Source organism: Vipera berus (assembly GCF_964194415.1).
Source record: "Vipera berus genome assembly, chromosome: 1".
Classification (NCBI taxonomy): Eukaryota; Metazoa; Chordata; class Lepidosauria; order Squamata; family Viperidae; genus Vipera; species Vipera berus.
Window position 1 is genome coordinate 16,946,032 of NC_138202.1, and position 20,717 is coordinate 16,966,748.

At 41.8% G+C, this 20,717-nt stretch overlaps 1 protein-coding gene across 1 annotated transcript; it reads left to right on the forward strand.

The window, feature by feature from the left end:
* Positions 1-1,228: 1,228 nt before the first annotated feature.
* Positions 1,229-20,717, forward strand: RAB3A (RAB3A, member RAS oncogene family). The gene is made up of 5 exons (XM_081345491.1): positions 1,229-1,335; positions 10,378-10,605; positions 13,791-13,909; positions 16,560-16,684; positions 18,459-20,717. Exons 2-5 carry the CDS (start codon positions 10,378-10,380, stop codon positions 18,647-18,649), a joined length of 663 nt encoding a protein of 220 aa, XP_081201617.1. The 5' UTR covers positions 1,229-1,335; the 3' UTR covers positions 18,650-20,717.

Genomic DNA, 20,717 nt, shown 5'->3' on the forward strand with positions numbered 1-20,717 from the left:
AGTCCTCGGCTTAAAGCCACAACTGAACCCAAAATTTCTGTTATTAAGTGAGACATTTGTTAGATGAGTCTTGCTCCATTTTATGACCTTTCTTGCCACAGTTGTTAAGGGAATCTGGCTTTTTCATTGACTTTACATTTGTAAAGTTAGTAACTTGGTTGTTAAGTGAATCTGGCTTTCCCATTGACTTTGCTTGTCAGAAAGTTGCAAAAGGTGATCACATAACCTCGGGACACTGCAACCGTCATAAATATGAACCAGCTGCCAAGCATCCAAATTTTGATCATGTGACCATAGGATGCTGCAACAACCATACAAGAGAAAACCAGTCATAAGTCACTTTTTTCAGTGCCGTAACTTCAAACAGTCACTAAATCAGGGGTCTTCAAACTTGGCCCTTTTATGACTTGTGGACTTCAACTCCCAGAATTCCTCAGCCAGCAAAGCTGGCTGAGGAATTCTGAGAGTTGAAGTCCACAAGTCATAAAAGGGCCAAGTTTGAAGACCCCTGCACTAAATGAATGGTTGTAAGGACTTCCTGCACATATTAAGTTGCTGTTTTTTGTTCCAGAAAATTCACAATTATTAATATGTTCAAAACTTACGAAACAAGCTATGGCAGCAAATAGGGCAGCAAATATCCGTGTCTTGTTTTACGCAACCAGCTGCTCACTAGACTTTTTGTGTGTTTTGGGGATCCGGGTCATGTTTTCGAGATGATGAGGTGAGGTAATAATATCAGGAACTTCCTCATGTTTTATTTGTGTATTCCCAGGAATGATATATACCTCTCTCTCTCGTGTGCAACATATTTCACTGAGGGCAGATAATACACGGTTAATTTTTCCTTCCGCGCAACGGAAAATATAAATAAGTAAAAATTTTTTTAAAAAAGTACGTAAGGAAATAATTTCCCCTCAGGACCACCCCAGGTAGCCCCTTCTAAGGAAAAAAGGTAAAATCAAGGAGGGATATATTTCGGTTAGAGAGAAAAGAGAATGGAGGGTGGGGGGCGGGGGAGAAATGGCAAAGGATTTAGCAAGGCAGGCTTACTCAGAAGTCAATCCCTCCGTGAGGTAAAGGATTACAGCCCTAATCAATCACCGACGTGTCGCCAATCGCCCAAGACGACGACTCCTCGGGCCCGCCCGCAGGAAAACCTGGAAAAAAGGGGATGGCCCTCCGCGAAGTCACGTTACTCTCTTATCTGCATATCCCCGCCCCTTTCGGAGCGCTGGTGACGTTGGCCCCGGAGCTGCAAGCAGGTGCTGTTCCCTCGCGCCGCTGCTGCTGCTGCTGCTGCATTAGCTAGGAGACCAGAAGCGCGTTCACGGGGTAAGTGCGCGCCCGGTACAATCCCCCCCCCCTCATTTTTTTTTATTTAAAAAAATCTTTTTCTAACCTAGGTAGATGGATGACACTTGATCTGTATTGCCTCTTTTCATTCGGTTGGCTCCGACGGTGGCATTGCTTTGAAACGGGGTGACGCGGCGGCGGGGGAGGGAGTGTGTGTGTGGGGGGGGGGGCAGGTTGTTAACCTTCATTTGACACATGTATGAGAAGTGGGGGAAGGGTGCAGCAAATAGATGGGGAGGAATGCGGGTTGGTAAGGGGCGGGGGAGGGTGTTTTTCAATCAAAGGATATATTGGGGCGGGAGGAATGTTGCCGATTTTCCAAAGGGGAAAGATGTTTTGCAATTTTTTTTTTAGAAAAAATAATAATAAAATAAAATAAAATAGACGGCACGGAATGAAACGGGAGATGGGCATTAAGTCGTGGCCTCGTCAGAGGAGGTTTCGGTGATGCAGATGGTAAACAGGAGGCTCTGGAAGAGAGAGAGCGAAGGGGATGGGAAAGAGGGAAGCAGCATCGCAGGTTGCAAAGGGAGCTAGTTCCGGCTCAACTGCTGCTCCTCATTCGGGTGGGCCTTTCTTGCAAGAGAGGGATTGGGCTGAGGGGGGGGGAGGGAAAGAGGGGGCATTTCGTCATAACAGCTCTTTCCCTCCAGGACAAAAAAAAAAACACAACACCCTCCACAAAGCTTTCCCAGAGGCTCTTCTGTGCCACTTCTGGTTTTGCTGTGGAGGAGAAATATGTCAGCAAGATCAGCTTTCTAATGTAATATTGACTTAGAGAGGTCTTTTTCTTCATTTCTCCCCTCCCAAATGCCCGATCTAGTTTTGGGGATCAGCACTTGGTGAACTTCTCCTTTGAAGATGCACCCTCAATTGCCCGGCTACTGAGCAATTTCATTCCAAATTTTATTAAGAATGTAGAAAGGGAAAGAAGATTGCTCTCTGTGGTCTCTGTTAAAGGATCTACATTGTAGCTAAAAAAGAGCCTATGGTAGGTAGTACGGTAAAAATACAATTTGGTATCAAACATTATTAATGTCTTATGGTGAAGACATTTACCAGCTTTCCTGAGGCTCAGCCTCTTGCATGCAATGCAGCATTAGGGGTTGCATTTGCAGATCAAGACAGTGGGGGGAAGGGTACATCACTATGTTTGTTTCATCAGAAGGAGAGTAACTTACCCTGGCTAAGCTGCGCTCAGCTATTCCTGCTAGCTTAACAAATTTTTCTTAAACATGCTACTGCCCATGATTACAATTGCCCATTAATTACAGCAAAAAGGTGGTGTGTGTGTGTGTGTCCAGACAGACCGCTTTAAATATTCAATAAGTGGGAAGCATTTGATTCAACATGAAAGCATTTGCAACTTGAGCACACTATGTCAGGCATTGCATGAACAGATAAGGCCAGGCCAAAGGATCCTGCTGGATAACATCGCACTTGGATGTCCTGGGAAACCAATGATTGATATTGAAAAGATTGAATAGCTTGACGTTGGCCTGTTCTGTTTTCCTTTCCGTTGCCATAAGCTATGATGATGATAATTTGCTTAGACAGCTTTAAAACTGGGTTGGACTTATGAAACGGAGAGAAGAGGCCTGTGTTAATTGCACTGTTGAAATGGAGCTTCCATGTTTGGAAATGGCCAGTGAAACAATTGGCTGCCCAGTATTAGATATGGTGCTGGGCAGGGCAGGGGAACATTCAATTCAAATTAGCAGGATCTTACACAATATGAGTCAAGTATATTCCTGGATTAGAGCAGTCTCCTCAAAACATTGGGTGCTAATAATGAATACCTATAGGAGTTGTTACTTTCATGTCTTGCATAACATTTTCCCCTCTGAGGCACATGCATGAAAGTGAGATGGAGGAAGTAGCAATCCATCTTAACAGAATAACAGATTTGGAAGGGACCCTGGAGGTCATCTAGTCCAGCCTCCTGCTCAGGCAGGAAACCCTATACCATTTCAGACAAACGGCTGTCCAGTCTCTTAAAAACCTCCAGTGCTGGAGCATCCACAACTTCTGGAGACAAGCCGTTCCACTGATCAAATTGTTCTCACTGCCAGGAAATTTTGCTTTAGTTGTAGGTTGATTCCCTCCTTGATTAGTTTTCATCCTTTGTTTCTTGTCTTGCTTTCAGATCTTGATCTTATCAAGTAATGCTCTTGGCCTAGATTAGACATGTCAAACTCGCGACGTCATGTGACATCACGCAACGTATCGGAGCTTTTTTGCCATTGCCAGCAATGGGGTGGGCGTGGCTTCCCGATGATGCATGTGGCCCACGGGCTGGCAGTTTGACACCCCTGGCCTAGATCTTAAGGAAGAAAGGAAATTAAGTAAGGGGATATTAGCTTTAGACAGATATTCCTATATATTAGAAAACCCTTTTTTAAAAAATCCCATTTATATCCTGCCCTTCTCCGAAGACTCAGGGCAGCTTACAATCTAAAGCACAAATCAATGTGCTTAGCAATAGCCTTCATTCTATGTATATGCCTGCTTATTAGGGTTTTCGCCCACCCCCAGCGGCATTATTACAAAGTCAGCTTATTGCCTCCAACAATCTGGGTTTGAAAATGTTACTCAGACATGATGCCATGATCTTGTCCCAGTTTCTGAAAGCCCAGCTGATGAGGTACTATTATGTAAGCCAATTCATTTTGGGAATTATTAGTAGCAACTAGGATTGATGATTGTTTACTACTTCCTGAATCACAGATATCTATCCTTATGTAAGGCATGCTATCACTTTCCTTGTCCATGCTGTGAGCATTACATGGCTGTTGGCCTGATCTAGGGTTCTTCTTGTGTTGATATGCTTCATGAGCCCCTACCTAGAAGATCCCTTATTCAGTAAGTAGTCCTGAAAATTGGAGCCAGTTTCAGACTAATCAGCTTTCAAAGAAGACCCTGCAACTGTCATGAGAACTAGAATCTTTGTTGTCAATTTGACATTTTGTTTAAAGTGGAAATGTCATCTGAAAACCTTCTGCACCAAATATCCAAGCAAATTCAAAAGCTCTGATACTCTTCATCCATGTTGGAGAACCAAGAGTTACATATCTGTATTGGCCTATATGCTGTTTTCAGGATTCCCACCCAACTTGCTTCCTCAACACCACATAAGGAGGGTCCCAGTGGCTGTGTAGATGCAGCATACTTACATCAATTAGTGATTTGCTGGGCTTCTACAAGACACCATATCATAAACTAAACAAAAAAAATGGCTTGATCCAAAATGGTAAAGTTGTCTTCAAATGCTACAATGGCCTTAGTGTTCAAGATGATTCGCCATTTAAATATTAACCAGAACCAACCCTGCTTAGCTTTCTAAATCAACTAAGCTAAGGTTTGCTAGGTCCTGTCACCTGCTAAAGTCCTTTGCATAACATACTAACCCCCCCACCCCCACCCCCACCCAAAAAATATCTAGCCAACAAAACACTATCTCAGCTTAGCATATTGTATGAATGAATTTGATAGACCCTGACTTGGCCTTGTGAAATATATTGATGAATACAATTCCAGGCAAATGCACATTGTTGTGGGGACATAAGCCTAGAAATTTGATAGCTTCATTTCTTTGCACTAGTCCTGGATTCTGTAAAGGGACATACATATTCTGCTGAAAACAATGCAGCATGGACAGACAGGATCTGCATTTCAATGGCTTGTCTGATTCTGCACCAAAAGTTCCTGGCTGAGGAATTCTGGGAGTTGAAGTCCACAAGTCATAAAAGGGCCAAGTTTGAAGACCCCTGCATTAAGCCATTATATGATCTGTTCAGCATGAACCCAATTGGCTGTTGCTTTTTCTATAATCAAGTTAAGCCAAACATGATTTAGCCCAATCTTTTCCATTGAATCCGACTATGTGCCATGCAGTTTAGTACTTACTGATTGGCAACACAAGTTGCGTTGATTTTCAGACCAAAAAGAGTCTTAACCAGCTGTATTTGGAGAATGAATTTAGATATATATATATTTTGCACCTCACCATGTGCAGCATCATTGAGCAAAGGCTATTTTAAAAATAGCAATTCTAATATAATTGCTATCCTTATAATAAAAAGAGTGATTTAAACAGAACCATGTGAACTTACCTAATGCAAAGTGAGATCTCACATTGGGACAAAGTCTTGATTTATTAAATTGGCTTATTGGTTATATCACAGTTAGCCAAGTTTCATGGTTTACAAACCTGAGTGGTCATATTCATGGAACATGCTAAAACCAAAACAAATGTAACTATGAATTAGTACATTGTGTGAACCAAGTCACTGAATCAGATGGAGTTTTCCCAGGCCTTGCTTACTTGGTGATGAAACTTCAAATTCTTCCCCTCTCCCCCTTCATATTCATTCTCTTTATCTCCAAACTCAGTGGGTATTCTTTCTTTACCTATATTTTCTTTCCTTGTCTTTTATGAGCCAGATTTACCTATCACCTGGTCTTTATTTCCATTAACTTTTAAAAAATTGGATGCAAAGCAGAACAAGACTGCACTCACATCATTCTGGAAGAGTGTAACTCAAGACTTTATCAGTTCTGCCCTTCCCCCCCACTTTTACTAAAATTCCTTGTTGCCTAGGTCAGAGGCCCCCGACCTTTTGGGCACCAGGGACCTATTCCGTGGAGAGAGGTTTTTCCTTGGACTGGAGGGGGCATGGTTTTGTGTGCTGCCTGCATCCCACGGATGATGCTTTGCTTGTTTGTGCGGACCGGTTGCTGGCATGCCGCGGCCCAGTACTGGTCCACGGACCTGGAGTTGGGGGCCCCTGGTCTAGGTATTTTAATTCCCAAACCAGAATACAGACTCAAGATCAGCTACAATGCAATCTTTACTTCTTTTCTTGAACAGCTTCAGCACTCTTTTATTTGGGACTTCCTTCCAGACAGATTAGCAAAGAATTGCATTCTTCTTTAATGGATAAGGATGCTTGTCAATTTGGTACCCACTGGTAAAATACTAGAATTCCCAATTTCATACAAAGAAGATCATAGAGGATTGAATTCAAGCCACTCAAATTTGAAATAACAGCTTTTCTGAAACAGAACATCCCCTGTGCATAATTTAGAAGCACTCCATCTCCCGTTCTGCAGAAGTCAAAAATGGAGGCTTCCTTTTAAAATGCTTTTAATAAGCATTTTAATGAGACGTTATTGAAAAGTTGTGCACGTATTCCCAAAGATCAATATATACATAGCATCAGAGGTGTCCACGGGATTTGGTTAAAAAAAGTCAAAATGTGGCCACAATGGTGCAATCCATCTGTTTTTTTATGTATGTCTCACTGACCTTTTTTAATCATACCTTGAGTCACCTCTGCATTTCAGTGAGTGTAACAAATAGAAGGAAAGAGAGACCCGCATTGAGAAATTTACCACCAGATTAAAATTTTACAGTGAGCCAAGATGACAAAAGATTAAAACTTAGCAGTGGGCCAAAGTGACAGAAGAATCAATACTTTTTTATTTCCAAAAATCTTTCAATCCAGTGATTTGACTCAGTTTTATATGTCACCAGTGACCAAGGAAAGGACAAAATGAGTGGCCAACAGTCTTAGGGCTGCTTTGCTGTAACTGAGCTTCTCACATTTTTTTCCCCTTTTGATGAAACAAGACAAAGCATACCTCTAAAATTCGATTTTGCATTGATTAATAGGACGGCCTGAGTTCTGATCTCCTCTTTAATCTCATTTTCTTGTTATCATTTTGGATTTGTCTTTTTCATCACAGAACACCCAAAGCCAGGATGAGGCATTCATCTTGGGAACATCTGCTAAAGAGCTCAGTGGGAAAAAACACAGCTGACTCAGAGCAAAACGGAGACTGCCTTCCAGCTGCTCCCACCAAGCATTGCTTAGCAGTTCCTTGCTGCAAAAAACTGAGGCTGTTTAGCTGTAGCTAAACCTTGTATTTGAGATTGGCCTTTAAGAAGATGTGAGAGGAATCCAGCTAAATCCTTCTTAGGCCCTAGGCATTATTTCAACCCCTTTGTTTGCTTTGTGTGATGAAAGTAAACCATGGGCTGTTTAATTAACTAAATGATTGTATTGGGTGGTGTGTCTGCTATAATGAAAAGAGAAGGTAGGCATATCTAGGGTGCAGTGTATAAGAACAACTGGTTTTGGGGAAAAAATTCCTCCCCCCAAAAGTGTGGGAAGTGTAGACCTCTGAAATAACAGAATAACAGAGTTGGAAGGGACCTCGTAGGTCTTCCAGTCCAACTCCCTGCTCAGGCAGGAAAGGCCTATACCACAGGTAGGCAACCTCGGCTCTTTTATGACTCATGGACTTCAACTCCCAGAATTCCTGAGTCAGCACAGCTCAGGAATTCTGGGAGTTGAAGTCCATGAGTCATAAAAGAGCCGAGGTTGCCTACCCCTAGCCTATACCATTTCAGACAAATGGTTGCCAGTCTCTTCTTAAAAACGTACAGTGTTGGAGCATCCACAACTTCTGGAGGCAAGTTGCTCCACTGATTAATTGTTCCAACTGTCAGGAAGTTTCTCCTTAGTTCTAGGTTGTTTTTCTCTTTGATTAGTTTCCATCCATTGCTTCTTGTCCTGCCTTCAGATGCTTTGGAGAATAGTGTGACTCCCTCTTCTTTGTGGCAACCACTGAAATATTGAAACACTGCTATGATGTCACGCCTAGTCCTTCTTTTCACTAATCTCGACATACCCAATTCCAGCACCTGTTCTTTATATGCTTTAGCCTCTAGTCCCCTAATCGTGTTGCTGTGTTTGTTTCTAGAGTCTCAACAACTTGTTTACATCATGGCGACCAATGCTGGATGCAGTATGCCAACTGTGGCCTTACCAAGGCATTATAAATTGGTTTTAACACTTCACATGATCTTGATTCTATCCCTCTGATAATGCAGCCTAGGATAATTGTTACTACCGTCAACAGACATGTAAGAAAAGTCTGTAGGTGGATCAAAATGAACCCATTACATCTGGCATTCTGTTTGCTATCGTGCCCAGTCAGATATTCCCACACAAAACAAGCTTATAGTTCTTTTGGTGTTGGGTACTTGTAACAAGGGCAAGAAGCTCACAACATTATGTTGGTGTTTTTGATTTTATATCTTTTTCTGTGAACAAGGCTGGAACAATTGCTCAGTGCTAAGAAAATTACCAACTCTGTTGTCTCAGCTGTACAGACGAAACAGAAATAAAGTGCATTCAGTTTAATAATAGCAGTCGGTGCACGTTTAAATAATGAATAAAATCAACACAATGCACTTTTAAATAATCTGTTCCACAAGCTTTCTGAAACAAAAAAAAAGTTGATGCTCTCCGAAAATGTTTCCATTTATGTGGTTTGGTTGACTGCTCAGAGACAGGAGCTCCATAAAATAACCCTGTTACCCAAAAGGCACTGTTCCAAGATGCAGGGCTTTTTTTCTCATAGAACGCTCAGAACGGAGTTCCGGCACCTTTTTTGGATGGAACCTTGTAGGGTAGGCAAGGCGGGTTGTATGACATGTGTGAGTTCCGGCACCTTTTTCTTTTACAAAAAAAGCATTGCCAAGATGGAATCTATATCAGCAACGGTGATGGCACCAGTTAAGGAAGAGCAATGCATCTTAACCGATTTAAGTGTTAGGTTCCAGTTGATGAGCTGTATCAGTTTGAATAACTCTGACATAGACCAAATGATGATCCAATGCCAATGAAATTCAGTAGCAAAACTGGCTGATTATCTGATTATTCTTAATCCTTGTGCACTTTCCAAAGCAACCTGAAATCAGCCTTCCAAAGCCTTGCCATTTTGCCAATGAAATTCATCCTTGGGATTTTTGCCCTTTGGGGCACTTGGGATCTTTGCCCTTTGTGGCACTTGGGATCAGGGAGGATGAAGGTAGAAATGGGAATTGTTGGCTTTCCAAACAGAGAGCTTAATTGCAACCTTGACTGCTGAAAAGTTGCCTGCCATAGTGCTAACTTGATTATCCTTGGGCAATAATCCAGATAGCTCAGAATTATTCTTTGAAAGGTAAGATAATTGATGACCAAAGAAGAGGCGGACGCAATCTTCTCTACATTTTGGAAAGTGTTTTGGGGATGTGGCATGATTTTGAGACAGTAGAGACTTGGTGCCAATTGAAGGACTAGACCAGGGGTAGGCAACCTTGGCTCTTTATGACTCATGGACTTCAACTCCCAGAATTCCTGAGGGAAATAGAGAGGGAATTTTTGATGATGTAACCTGAGATTTGTACAAAAGATTTTGTTATTGGACGTTTGATTACCCAATCACCATGTTGCTTCCTAATTATTTGGATGTAAAATTGGAAAATTAATAAAACTTGTTTTTAAAAAAAATTTGGTCACTTGGCAATCAGCATGTACTTAGAATAGCTGCAGTGTTCCAGAGTCACGTGATCGCCATTTGCAACCTTCCCAACTGGTTTCCAACAAGGTCAGTGGGAGAAGCTGGATTCATTTGATGGCCACCTGATCCATTTAACAGCTGCAGCAATTTCGCTTAGCAACCATGGCAAAAATAAAGGAATTTAAATCAGGCACAACTCACTTAACAAGTTCATTGCTTTGCAACAGAGATTCTGGTCCCAATTTTAGTTGTAAGTCGAAGACTGTAATTCATTTTTAGCTCAGTCTACATTACAATATTAAATATGTTCGAGCACCTGTATATGTAGACTAACAAGACAAATAAATAACATCGTTGAATGTGGATGGTACTTATCAAAAATAATTTAAGAAAATTAGCAGTGATTTTTCTTTTAAATGTTTTTAAAAATCCGCGGTGGGCTTAAGTTCAGCCAGATTCCATAAAATAGCTTGGGAAATAACTTGAGAAGAAAATAGCCTTAAAGGCTCTTGGGGATCTATCATTAATCTTAAAGAATCAGAGGACGTGGTTTTCTTTTTTCCCCCCATCTTATTGGGCAAAGGACAGTCAGACACCCCCAGTTGCAAATTGGGTGGTGTTTTCTGCCCCATCCTTTTCCTTCACCCTCCTCCAACTCTTTCCCAGATGGCTTCTGCAACAGATGCTCGCCATGGCCAAAAGGAGTCCTCAGACCAGAACTTTGACTACATGTTCAAGATCCTGATCATCGGGAATAGCAGCGTTGGGAAGACTTCCTTCCTCTTCCGGTACGCCGATGACTCCTTCACTCCGGCTTTCGTCAGCACCGTTGGCATTGACTTCAAAGTGAAAACCATCTATCGCAATGACAAGCGTATTAAACTGCAAATCTGGGTAAGGAAGCAGATGGAAGCTGTCTTGCCTTATAGCAGTGTTTCTCAACTTTAGCAACTTTAAGACAGGCTGCCTGGGGAATTCTGGGTGTTCAGGTCCACATGTTTTAAAGTTGCAAAGGTTGAGGAAAAACTGCCTTGCAGGATTGCTTGCAAACTTTACCAGAATAATTTCTTTCTGGCAGAAAATATTGCCAGCGGAAGGATCAGGGTCCCTGGGATGGCTGGGAAAGAGCTCGAAGGGGTCAAAGATCTTGCCAACTGAATTAAACAATATACAGTTGCAAGAAAAAGTATGTGAACCCTTTGGGATTACGTGGAGTTTTGCATGAATTGGCCATAAAATGCGCTCTAAACGTCATGTAAGTCACAACAATAGAAAAACACAGTCTGCTTAAAATAATACTACACAAACATTAGCTGTTGTCATGTTTTAATTGAACATAAGATGGAAACATTCACAGTGCAGGGTGGAAAAAGTATGTGAACCTTTGGACTTAATAACTGGTTGACCCTCCTTTGGCAGCAATAACCTCAACCAAACGTTTCCTGTAGTTGCAGATCAGACTTGCACAACGATCTGGAGTAATTTTGGACCACTCCTCTTCACAAAACTGTTTCAGTGTAGCAATATTCTTGGGATGTCTGGTGTGAATCGCTCTCTTAAGGTCATGCCACAGCATTTCAATCGGGTTGAGGACAGGACTCTGACTGGGCCACTCCAGAAGGCGTATTCTGTTCTGTTGAAGCCATTGTTTTGTTGAATTACTTGTATGCTTTGGGTCATTGTCCTGTTGCATCACCCATCCTCTGCGGAGCTTCAGTTGGCGAACAGATGGTCGTACGTTTTCCTGCAAAATGTCCTGATAAACTCTGGAATTCATTTTCCCATCAATGACAACAATCCGTCCAGGGCCTGAGGCAGCAAAGCAGCCCCAAACCATGATGCTCCCTCTGCCATGTTTTACAGTGGGGATGAGGTTTTGATGTTGGTGTGCTGTGCCTTTTTTTCTCCACACATAGTGTTGTGTGTTTTTCCCAAACAACTCAATTTTGGTTTCATCTGTCCATAGTATATTTTGCCAGTAGTGCTGTGGAACATCCAGGTGCTCTTTTGCAAACTTCAAACGTACTACAATATTTTTTTTGGACAGCAGTGGCTTCCTCCGTGGTGTCCTCCCATATACTCCATTCTTGTTTAATGTTTTCCTTATTGTAGATGTGTCAACAAAAATGTTAGCATGTGCCAGAGATTTCTGTAGGTCTTTAGCTGACACTCTAGGATTCTTCTTTACCTCATTAAGCATTATGCGCTGTGCTCTTGCAGTCATTTTTACAGGACGACCACGCCTAGGGAGAGTAGCAACAGTGCTAAACTTTCTCCATTTGTAGACAGTCTGTCTTACCGTGGACACATGAACATCAAGGCTTTTGGAGATACTTTTGTAACCCTTTCCAGCTTCATGCAAGTCAACAATTCTTGATCGTAGGTCTTCTGAGAGTTCTTTTCTGCGAGGCATGGTTCACATTAGACAGTGCTTCTTGAGACCAGTAAACCCAAAACAGGTGTGTGTTTTTAAAGGGCAGGACAGCTGTCAGCAACACATCTAATATCATCACACTGGTTGGAGTCAAGGTTGGCTCACTCCTGGCTCCAATTAGCTCTTGGAGAAGTCATTAGGCTAGGGGTTCACATACTTTTTCCACCCTGCACTGTGAATGTTTCCATGTTATGTTCAATTAAAACATGACAATAGCTAATGTTTGTGTAGTATTTTAAGCAGTCTGTGTTTTTCTATTGTTGTGACTTACATGACGTTTAGAGCACATTTTATGGCCAATTCATGCAAAACTCCACGTAATCCCAAAGGGTTCACATACTTTTTCTTGCAACTGTAAATATAATTAGACTAGTGCTCTCTTTTTGTGTGAGGAAGTGTCAGCCCTTCCAGATCAAGCAGGCAGGAAATATGATCAAATCTGATGAAATGTGCACTAGGAGCAGAGGGGGAGAATTTAACCAACTCATAGCTTCTCCAGAAAGACACACAAATCAAGAGACCAAGTGGTCCTAAACTGGCTGGAGAGGAGAGAAGAGATTCAGGGTAACCACATCCTAGAATATCTCAGGATAAAGAGCCGTGGTAGCACAGTGGTTAGGATGCAGTATTGCAGGCTCATTCTGCCGACTGCCAGCAGTTCAATTCTCACCACGTCAAGGTTGACACTGCCTTCCATCGTTCCGAGGTTGGTAAAATGAGGAGCCAGATTGTTGGGGACAATAGGCTGACTCTGTAAACCTCAGAGAGGGCTGTAAAGCACCATGAAGTGGGATATAAGGCTAAGTGCTATTGCTATTGGTATATTTAATAGTTGAGAAATTTATAGCTTTAGTTTGTCAAGATTCTGTCTATTAGGTGTAAGCAAATAAAGGACTGGACTTAATTGGCTCTCACTGTCTTGTCATGGGGCTTAGGCCTGATACCAGAGGAGCTAATTCTACTTTATTGTAAGGCTTCATTAATAGAATCTTGCAATACTGTCTCTTTTTACACTGTCTCTTTTTACAGCCTGCTCAATTAGGACAGGTCCTTCCTAACTTCCTTTCTCTGACGTTAAGCAAATGTAGGTTCCTCCATCTATCTGATCAGTATCTCTTCCCCCCCATCTCTCAAGATCACTCCCACATACCATTACATTAAGGTTCTTGTTAAATAATATTGAACTACCTTTCAGTGCTGTTATAAGGATTACAAAAAATACTCTGAAAACTTTGAGTCCATTTGAGTTGGATGGCTAATACATTTAAATAATTATTTTTTTAAAAAAAATATTTTTTTGGAAAATGAAAGCATGCTTACCGGTAAGTTTTCATTACCATTGCAAGAAATAGTCCTTGTATAATAACTGACCACAATTAGGGGGAAACATTTAGAGTAGAAATTCCCGACCTTGGCAACCTTCCCAACCATACTTCTGTTTTCCAAAAATATATGTCCTCCCCGCCCCCCAGGCATATGGATTTTAACTCCCAGAATTCTACAGGTATTACTAAGAATTCTGGGAGTTGAAATCCATTCACCTTCAATTTGCTAAGATAGGGAAACATTGCAGAGTATGGCAATTCCATAAGATACTTGTAAATACTATAACAAGTACTTCAAAGCCACTTTTTGTTTTTCTCAGGATACAGCAGGGCAGGAACGATACCGGACTATCACCACTGCCTATTATCGAGGGGCAATGGGTTTCATTTTGATGTATGACATCACCAATGAAGACTCCTTTAATGCTGTCCAGGATTGGTGAGTCAAAGTTTCTATGACTAGCTTTAATTAATTCTGAAATTTATAATAATTTTAATATTCAGATGTTCTCCAAGGATTATTTTGAACAAAGGCAGCTGGCATTTGAACAACCCATGGATCAAATTGACATCTTCAGTGTGTTTACTTATCACTTTCTATCCAACCTTCCCAAAGTTTATTTTTATTCGTTTTATTTGTATGCCACTGTTATTATTTTTACAAAATAACTCAAGGCAGTGAACATGTCCAACACACTTTCCTTCTCCTATTTTCCCCACAACTCCTCTGTGAAGTGTGTTGAGCTGAGAGAGAGGGACTGGCCCAGAGTCACCCAGCCGGCTTTCATGGCTAAAGCAGAACTAGAAGTCACGATCTCCTGTTATCAAACCTGGTGCCTTAACCACTAGACTAAACTGGTTCTCTTTCTGAGTTACTTATATCTTTCTAACAACACCTTGTGGTTACTTTTGCTCTCTAGTCTTATTTAATTTAGGTAGGACAGAATAGAAAAGTATAAAATGCCTTAAATGCTAATTAGGTAATCTTTGTTTAGCAACTGCAATTGGGGCCAGCAATTCAGTCATTAAGGGAAGCGGTTGCTAAGTGAAAAACCATGTGAACTGCAACAGTTCAAGTTTACTTAAGCTTTTTTTTTTGCTTTTATAGTGTCAAAAGGCTATGACCCCAAACAGCCAGGTGAGCCCAAATAGTAGGGAAGGTTTCTGAAACTCAATTTGCAAGGAAGAGACTGGACATCTATTTATCTGAAATAGTATAGGGCAGTGATGGCAAACCTTTTAGAGACCGAGTGCACAAACCGCAACCCAAAACCCACTTATTTATTGCAAAGTGCCAGGGGCGCATCAGCATTATGGTGCCCTTGGGGGGTGGGGCAGGGAGGCGCCTCTGGCACGGAAAAACCAGGGGTGCAAAAATGGGCCACCGTGTTGCAAGGCGCTGATAAAAGGCGCTGCACCACGCAAGAAGAGGGCAGGGCTAGTGAGTATCACGCAGGCACTAGCCCCACCCCATTTGCAGCGCATGCAAGCTCGCGGCCCCATGTGCACACGCACACATGTAAAATGCTTCTTCCTCCCTTTTCTTCCAGTCCGCCAATCGACAATGGTTGGTGACCTCTGCTCTACCATCTCTACTCGAGCTTGCTAATTGGCCGCTTCGCCTCCTTTGTGCTGGGCGGGGCTCCTGCTCTGGGCGGCGGTGGCAACCTGATGGACCTGCTGCTGGTGGCAGCGGCGCACGTGCCAACAGAGAGGGCTCAGAGTGCCGCCTCTGGCACGCGTGCCATAGGTTTGCCACCACTGGTATAGGGGCTCCTGCTTGAGTAGAGGGTTGGCGTAGAAGACTTCCAAGGTCCCTTCCAACTCTTGATGATGAAGAAGCCAGCCAAAAGGATAAATCTTATAGCCCTTTTCCCCCACTTCTCTGCTCTTTGGAATGCTTTCCCCATTGCTGGGATAATTAGCAAGCAGGTTAATATTTGTATTTACATTTATTGGAGAGGAAGGGGTTACAAGAAAATAAGCAGGCACACACAATGAAAAGAATGTGCTAGCACTGGCTGTTTGCCTAGTGCGCTGGGTCTCTATGCAGCCAAATGCTTAAGAGGCAAAATACGAATCTTCGGCGTGAAATTGATTAGGGCCTTGTCAGTTAGAGGCAGCACTTGGGAGGCAGTCCAGAGTTCTAATCAATTAATTAAGGTCAGAGAGAGCTGAGCTTGTTAACTTGGGGTGAGTATTTTCTAGGGAAATAATGTGCTGCTGAAAAAAGCAGCACCGGGAGAGATATCTTTTTGACGCAATCTCTCCTCTCTGTGAGGGGGATTACAAAAAACAGGCACAAGAGACAATGCCTATTAACTAACTGTAATGGTGAACAGGTGACTGAGAGATGCTCAAAGGTTATACATATGGGCATTGGTTGCAAAGTTACTTTTTCTTCATTGTCGTGCCTGCAAATTGAGCCGTGGTGACGCGGGGGTTAGAATGTACTATTGCAGGCAAGCTCTGCCCACAGCCAGGAGTTCAATCCTGATGGGGCTCAAGGTCGATTCAGCCTTCCATCCTTCCAAGGTTGGTAAAATGAGGACCCAGATTGTTGGGGAAAATAAGCTGACATTTGTAAACCACTCAGAGAGTGCTGTAAAGCACTGCGAACTGGTATATAAGTCTAAGTGCGGTTGCCATTGCTATTGCAAATGACTGCTCTTTGAGGCAGCTGCTAAACAAGGACTACCAGTATTTTATTGCATTCCTGTTGATTTGAGCAAGAATTTGAGTAGTGTATCTTCATGATGAATCCCTAGGTAGATGATGCCTGTATTAGGTCCAACCAAATGACATACATGTAGCTTAGTTTTTAGACTTTCCTTGCTTCTTTTGTATCTTATTTTTTGAATAATTGTGCTTGAAGGCTTCTCCAGAATTCAAAAACTTGCACATCCTTTTGTGACATTTTGTTGGATCCCAATAAAAATCTTGCCTGCCTATGGACATTTTCCCCCTGGAACAAACATGCTTCTGATTACTTTTATGAGTATAGCTGAAATATGCTCTTGTTTTTCCCTCCCATTCCTACACTAAGAAGTACTGACTGAATATAACTGAGTTTGTCACTCCAACTTCAGGTCAACTCAAATCAAAACCTACTCGTGGGATAATGCCCAGGTGCTGTTGGTGGGTAACAAGTGTGACATGGAAGATGAGAGGGTTGTGTCATCAGAACGAGGACGTCAGCTTGCTGAGCACTTGGGTAAGTGAACAACAATTGGAATGATGTATATTTGAGCTATAAAGATGAGTTTGATAAATAATATAGAAGTGGAATTTCAAGTCTTCAGGGTTCAAGGAAAAAATTGCCACCAGGAAAACAGAGGCTTTATATGGCTAGTGTGGATTAAATAAATTGTGCAAAACAGATTTATATAAGAGATACATTTGCATAATATATGCACAGTGTATAGAAAAAAATGTAGGTAGCTAATCTTTTTGGAACCATAGATAGGAAGCTGTTATTAAATGAATTAGACGTAGGTTCAAGTTAAAAAAATAAGACATTTGTTACAACATCTATCAGTAGTTTCTAAGATTGGTTGCTGAGATGTCTTTAAAATGAGATTAGATAATTTAACAGAGGAAGTACAGGGAATAAATGGGATATCACCTAAAAGAGATCTTGAAACTTTAGAAATTCTGTTTTAATTATTAGCTGATACTGTTGCTTCAAGACCTGTTTATGGCTGGATCCTTATTAGATACAAAATGCTGAACTTTATTAACTCATCTTGATGTTCTGGATTTCATAAAATATTTATAACAGAAGGGAGATATCTTTTCAGGTACTTAAAGAAGGCCATTACACCTGTCCATTCTCAAGGATAAACGGTTCGTGGTCCTTCAGTTACTCTTCACAGGACTTAATTTCTAGTCTTCTGATGTTCATTCTTTTCCCTCAACCTCTTGCAATTTCTCTGAATCCTTTTTAAAAATGGTGCCCATATTTTAACAGTACTTAAGGTGAGGGAACACTAACAGTTCATGATTGAACATCTACACCAGGGGTAGGCAACCTCGGCTCTTTTATGACTCATGGACTTCAACTCCCAGAATTCCTGAGTCAGCTATGCTGACTCAGGAATTTTGGGAGTTGAAGTCCATGAGTCATAAAAGAGCCGAGGTTGCCTACCCCTGATCTACACTATTTGCACTTACAGTTTTGGCAGCTAAATTACAATGCTTGTTCCTATTCCGTTTGCAAGCAACTTCTATTCCAAGGTTTTTTTCATAGGTACAACTGCCAAGCCAGCTTTATCTCTCTATTTCATTTTTATTTTCCAGGTGAATAACTTTGCATTAATTTTAATTCTTTCCTTTTCTACCCATGATGCTAACATATCAAATTATTTTATTTCAGTCTTCTCTTCATTCTGTCCTTTATTTATTAAATTTATATGCCACCCATCTCACTATACTGCTACTTAATTTTCCCACTCATTTGTGTCATCGGCAAATTAGATTAACTATTTTTTATGCCCCTTCATGCTAATCATGAATTAAAGATGATGAGTACAAAGCTTAGGATTGAAGCTTGGTTGTCTTATTAGACAGATCTCTCTGGTTCAATAAATTTATAATATCTCTCCGATGTGATTTTGAGTCATCGACGTATTCAGCTTGCTCTTAACAAGCTTGCTAATGAGAACGTTACAAGGTATTTTCTCAATGCTTTGCTGAAATCGAGATATATTATGTCTATGTCATTCACACAGTCTACCAAGAAAGTTACTAAGTTTATAAAAAGGGTAAGGCTCGTTAGGCAAAACCTGTTCTTAACAAAATACACACTGACCTCTGGTAAATCACTTCACTGTTTGCAAGAGGCTGATGGAATTCTTTTTTTACCCACCCACCACCACCTCGGAAATAAGTTGGTCCTTAATTTTCCTCAAGGCCTTCTGACTGTCCCGTGTTCCTCCTTCCTGTTCTTGTACATGCATTTTTGTATTTTGTCTTTTCCCTTCCTCCAGGATTTGAGTTCTTTGAGGCCAGCGCGAAGGACAACATTAACGTGAAGCAAACCTTTGAACGTTTGGTCGATATCATTTGCGAAAAGATGTCTGAGTCACTGGATGCAGCTGATCCAGCTGTGACCGGTGCCAAGCAGGGCCCACAACTGACCGATCAACAGGCTCCCCCGCACCAGGATTGTGCCTGTTAAGAGACTTTGGTGTGGATGCCCTGACTTTTCCTGTCCCACCCACCTTGCCTGCCTCATGTCTTGCAGTAATCAGAGCCCCTAGATTCTTGACAGTTTGTGCTCTCTGTCTGCCCTACCGCCGCCGCCACCACCACACACCATTTAGCTGTCCCATTGCTTATCCTTTTGGGGTAGGTGGTCGAGACTCAAACCCAGAGCTTCTCCACCTCTCTGTGGGCCTTTGAATGCTTCAAAAGTTTCTCCCTTTAATCTTTGGGTGGATAGCAGCTCTATCTTCCTGTATTCCCCCTTCCCCGGGATCAGAACTGATCAGCGTGAAAAAGGGGGTGGGGGCAGCGCTAGAACTTTTAACTGTTCTTAGTGGGTTTTATTTATTTATATATTTATAATGTTCCCATTTACACATTTGAACATCCTTTCCCTCTTCCTGCTTCATTTTCCTGCATTTTCCTGCACTCAGTATGGACAAAAATAGGCTGAAGCTGATGTCCCAAGATTCAAGGAGATCTGGCTGTGTCTTTATAGGAAGTAAAATATACCTGTCGGAAGCATCTCTTTCTTTCTTCCTGACCAGTGATCATGGGCTATAGAGAAAAAAATAAAATTGTTCAGGCAAACTGAGTTATCTGGAAACTATCCCATTGCCAGCTCTGAATTGGGCTAGATTTTGTAATGCTGTGAAGTGAGATTAACCTCAATGCTCCCTCTGGCTTAGCTCCAGGTCATGCCTGCTTCTTGCATGCTGTTTCCTCTACCGTGAATGAAAATAATAGGTTTTAAGGTGAAAGCCTTTCTTCACAGAACGGCAAGAATTTCCAGCTTAAAACTGTACTTCTGCTCACGTTGGATTCTAAGGCATTACGATCACTCTAGGTCTAGTTGAACCTGGTCACTTAGCAAGAAGAGGCTTGCACGGGTAGATCCTTTCCCATTCAGATAGAAGAGGAGGAAGGCCTTCCTGTATTTAGAAGGGGACCATATTTGGAGAAAGGACAGAGTAGACCCTTTTGCTCAACCAGCAAGGAATTTGTAACGGTGGGATTGCTCTCCTACTTGCACTCTGCTATGGCCTAGTCTACACCCAGATTTTTCCAGCTTCTCTCCTTGAGAAAGACAGGGCTAAATTGGAACCAAGGTTCATTGGCTGGCTGGTTATAGGAAAGAGGTTGGGCTATGTGTAGCAAAGCTCCTCACCTGCCCAGCAACACTGAAGGTGAAAGTAGATTGGAGAAGTTCTGCTGCCATTCAGTTGCCCAGCAGACGTTGGTTCTCCCACTTTCAACTTGCCGAGTGTATATACACCTGCTTGCTCCTCTTCCCGTCTTCCTCAGTGTACAGAAAATGAAAACGGAAAAAAAAGCAATCTCTCCGGTTACATGTAAATAGAAGTAGCTGGTGATGTTATGTGTGTATGGACCTTTCATTGCTGTGTTGTGATTTGTGTTGGTGTTTTTAGTTTGTTATTTTTAAAATAAGTCACCCTACCTGGTGGGTTTTCACAGAACTATGTATTTATTTAAGAGGAGAAAGGCGGAGAGGCAGCTGGAAAACCCATCTTGTCTGATCTAAAAGCCACATGAGAAAGTCAAAGAGTTCTTTGTCATTTTGGAATGGTTTCTCCACTGCCTGCCTTTCCTAAACAGACTTGAGTTTGCAGGAGTTAAGTTGAACCTGATGTTACATTCCCCTCAGTCCAGCATCCTCTTTCCCTAGCATGGACTGGGGCAGGTTGTGGTTGAATTCTATCAACAGCCACTGTTACCTTACTCCTACCCATACTCCTATTCCCCCTTCCCCATTGCTATCCTTAATTTATTTTTCATGGAAGCTCTGTAAGTTTGTTTTACAAATTCTTGGACACCATCTGCGCTCTCTCGCTCTCTCTCTCTCTCTCTCTCCCTCCCTCTCTCTCTCTCTCTCTCTCTTTGAAGTTTACTTTTATGGAAAAATATGCTGTACTGTATTTAACAAAACAAAACCTGTCAGAAGTGTCAAATAAATTCAGTTTCCTAAAATGAGCAAACAAAAATCACTGTACTAAGGAGATATTGTGAAGAAATAAAATGGC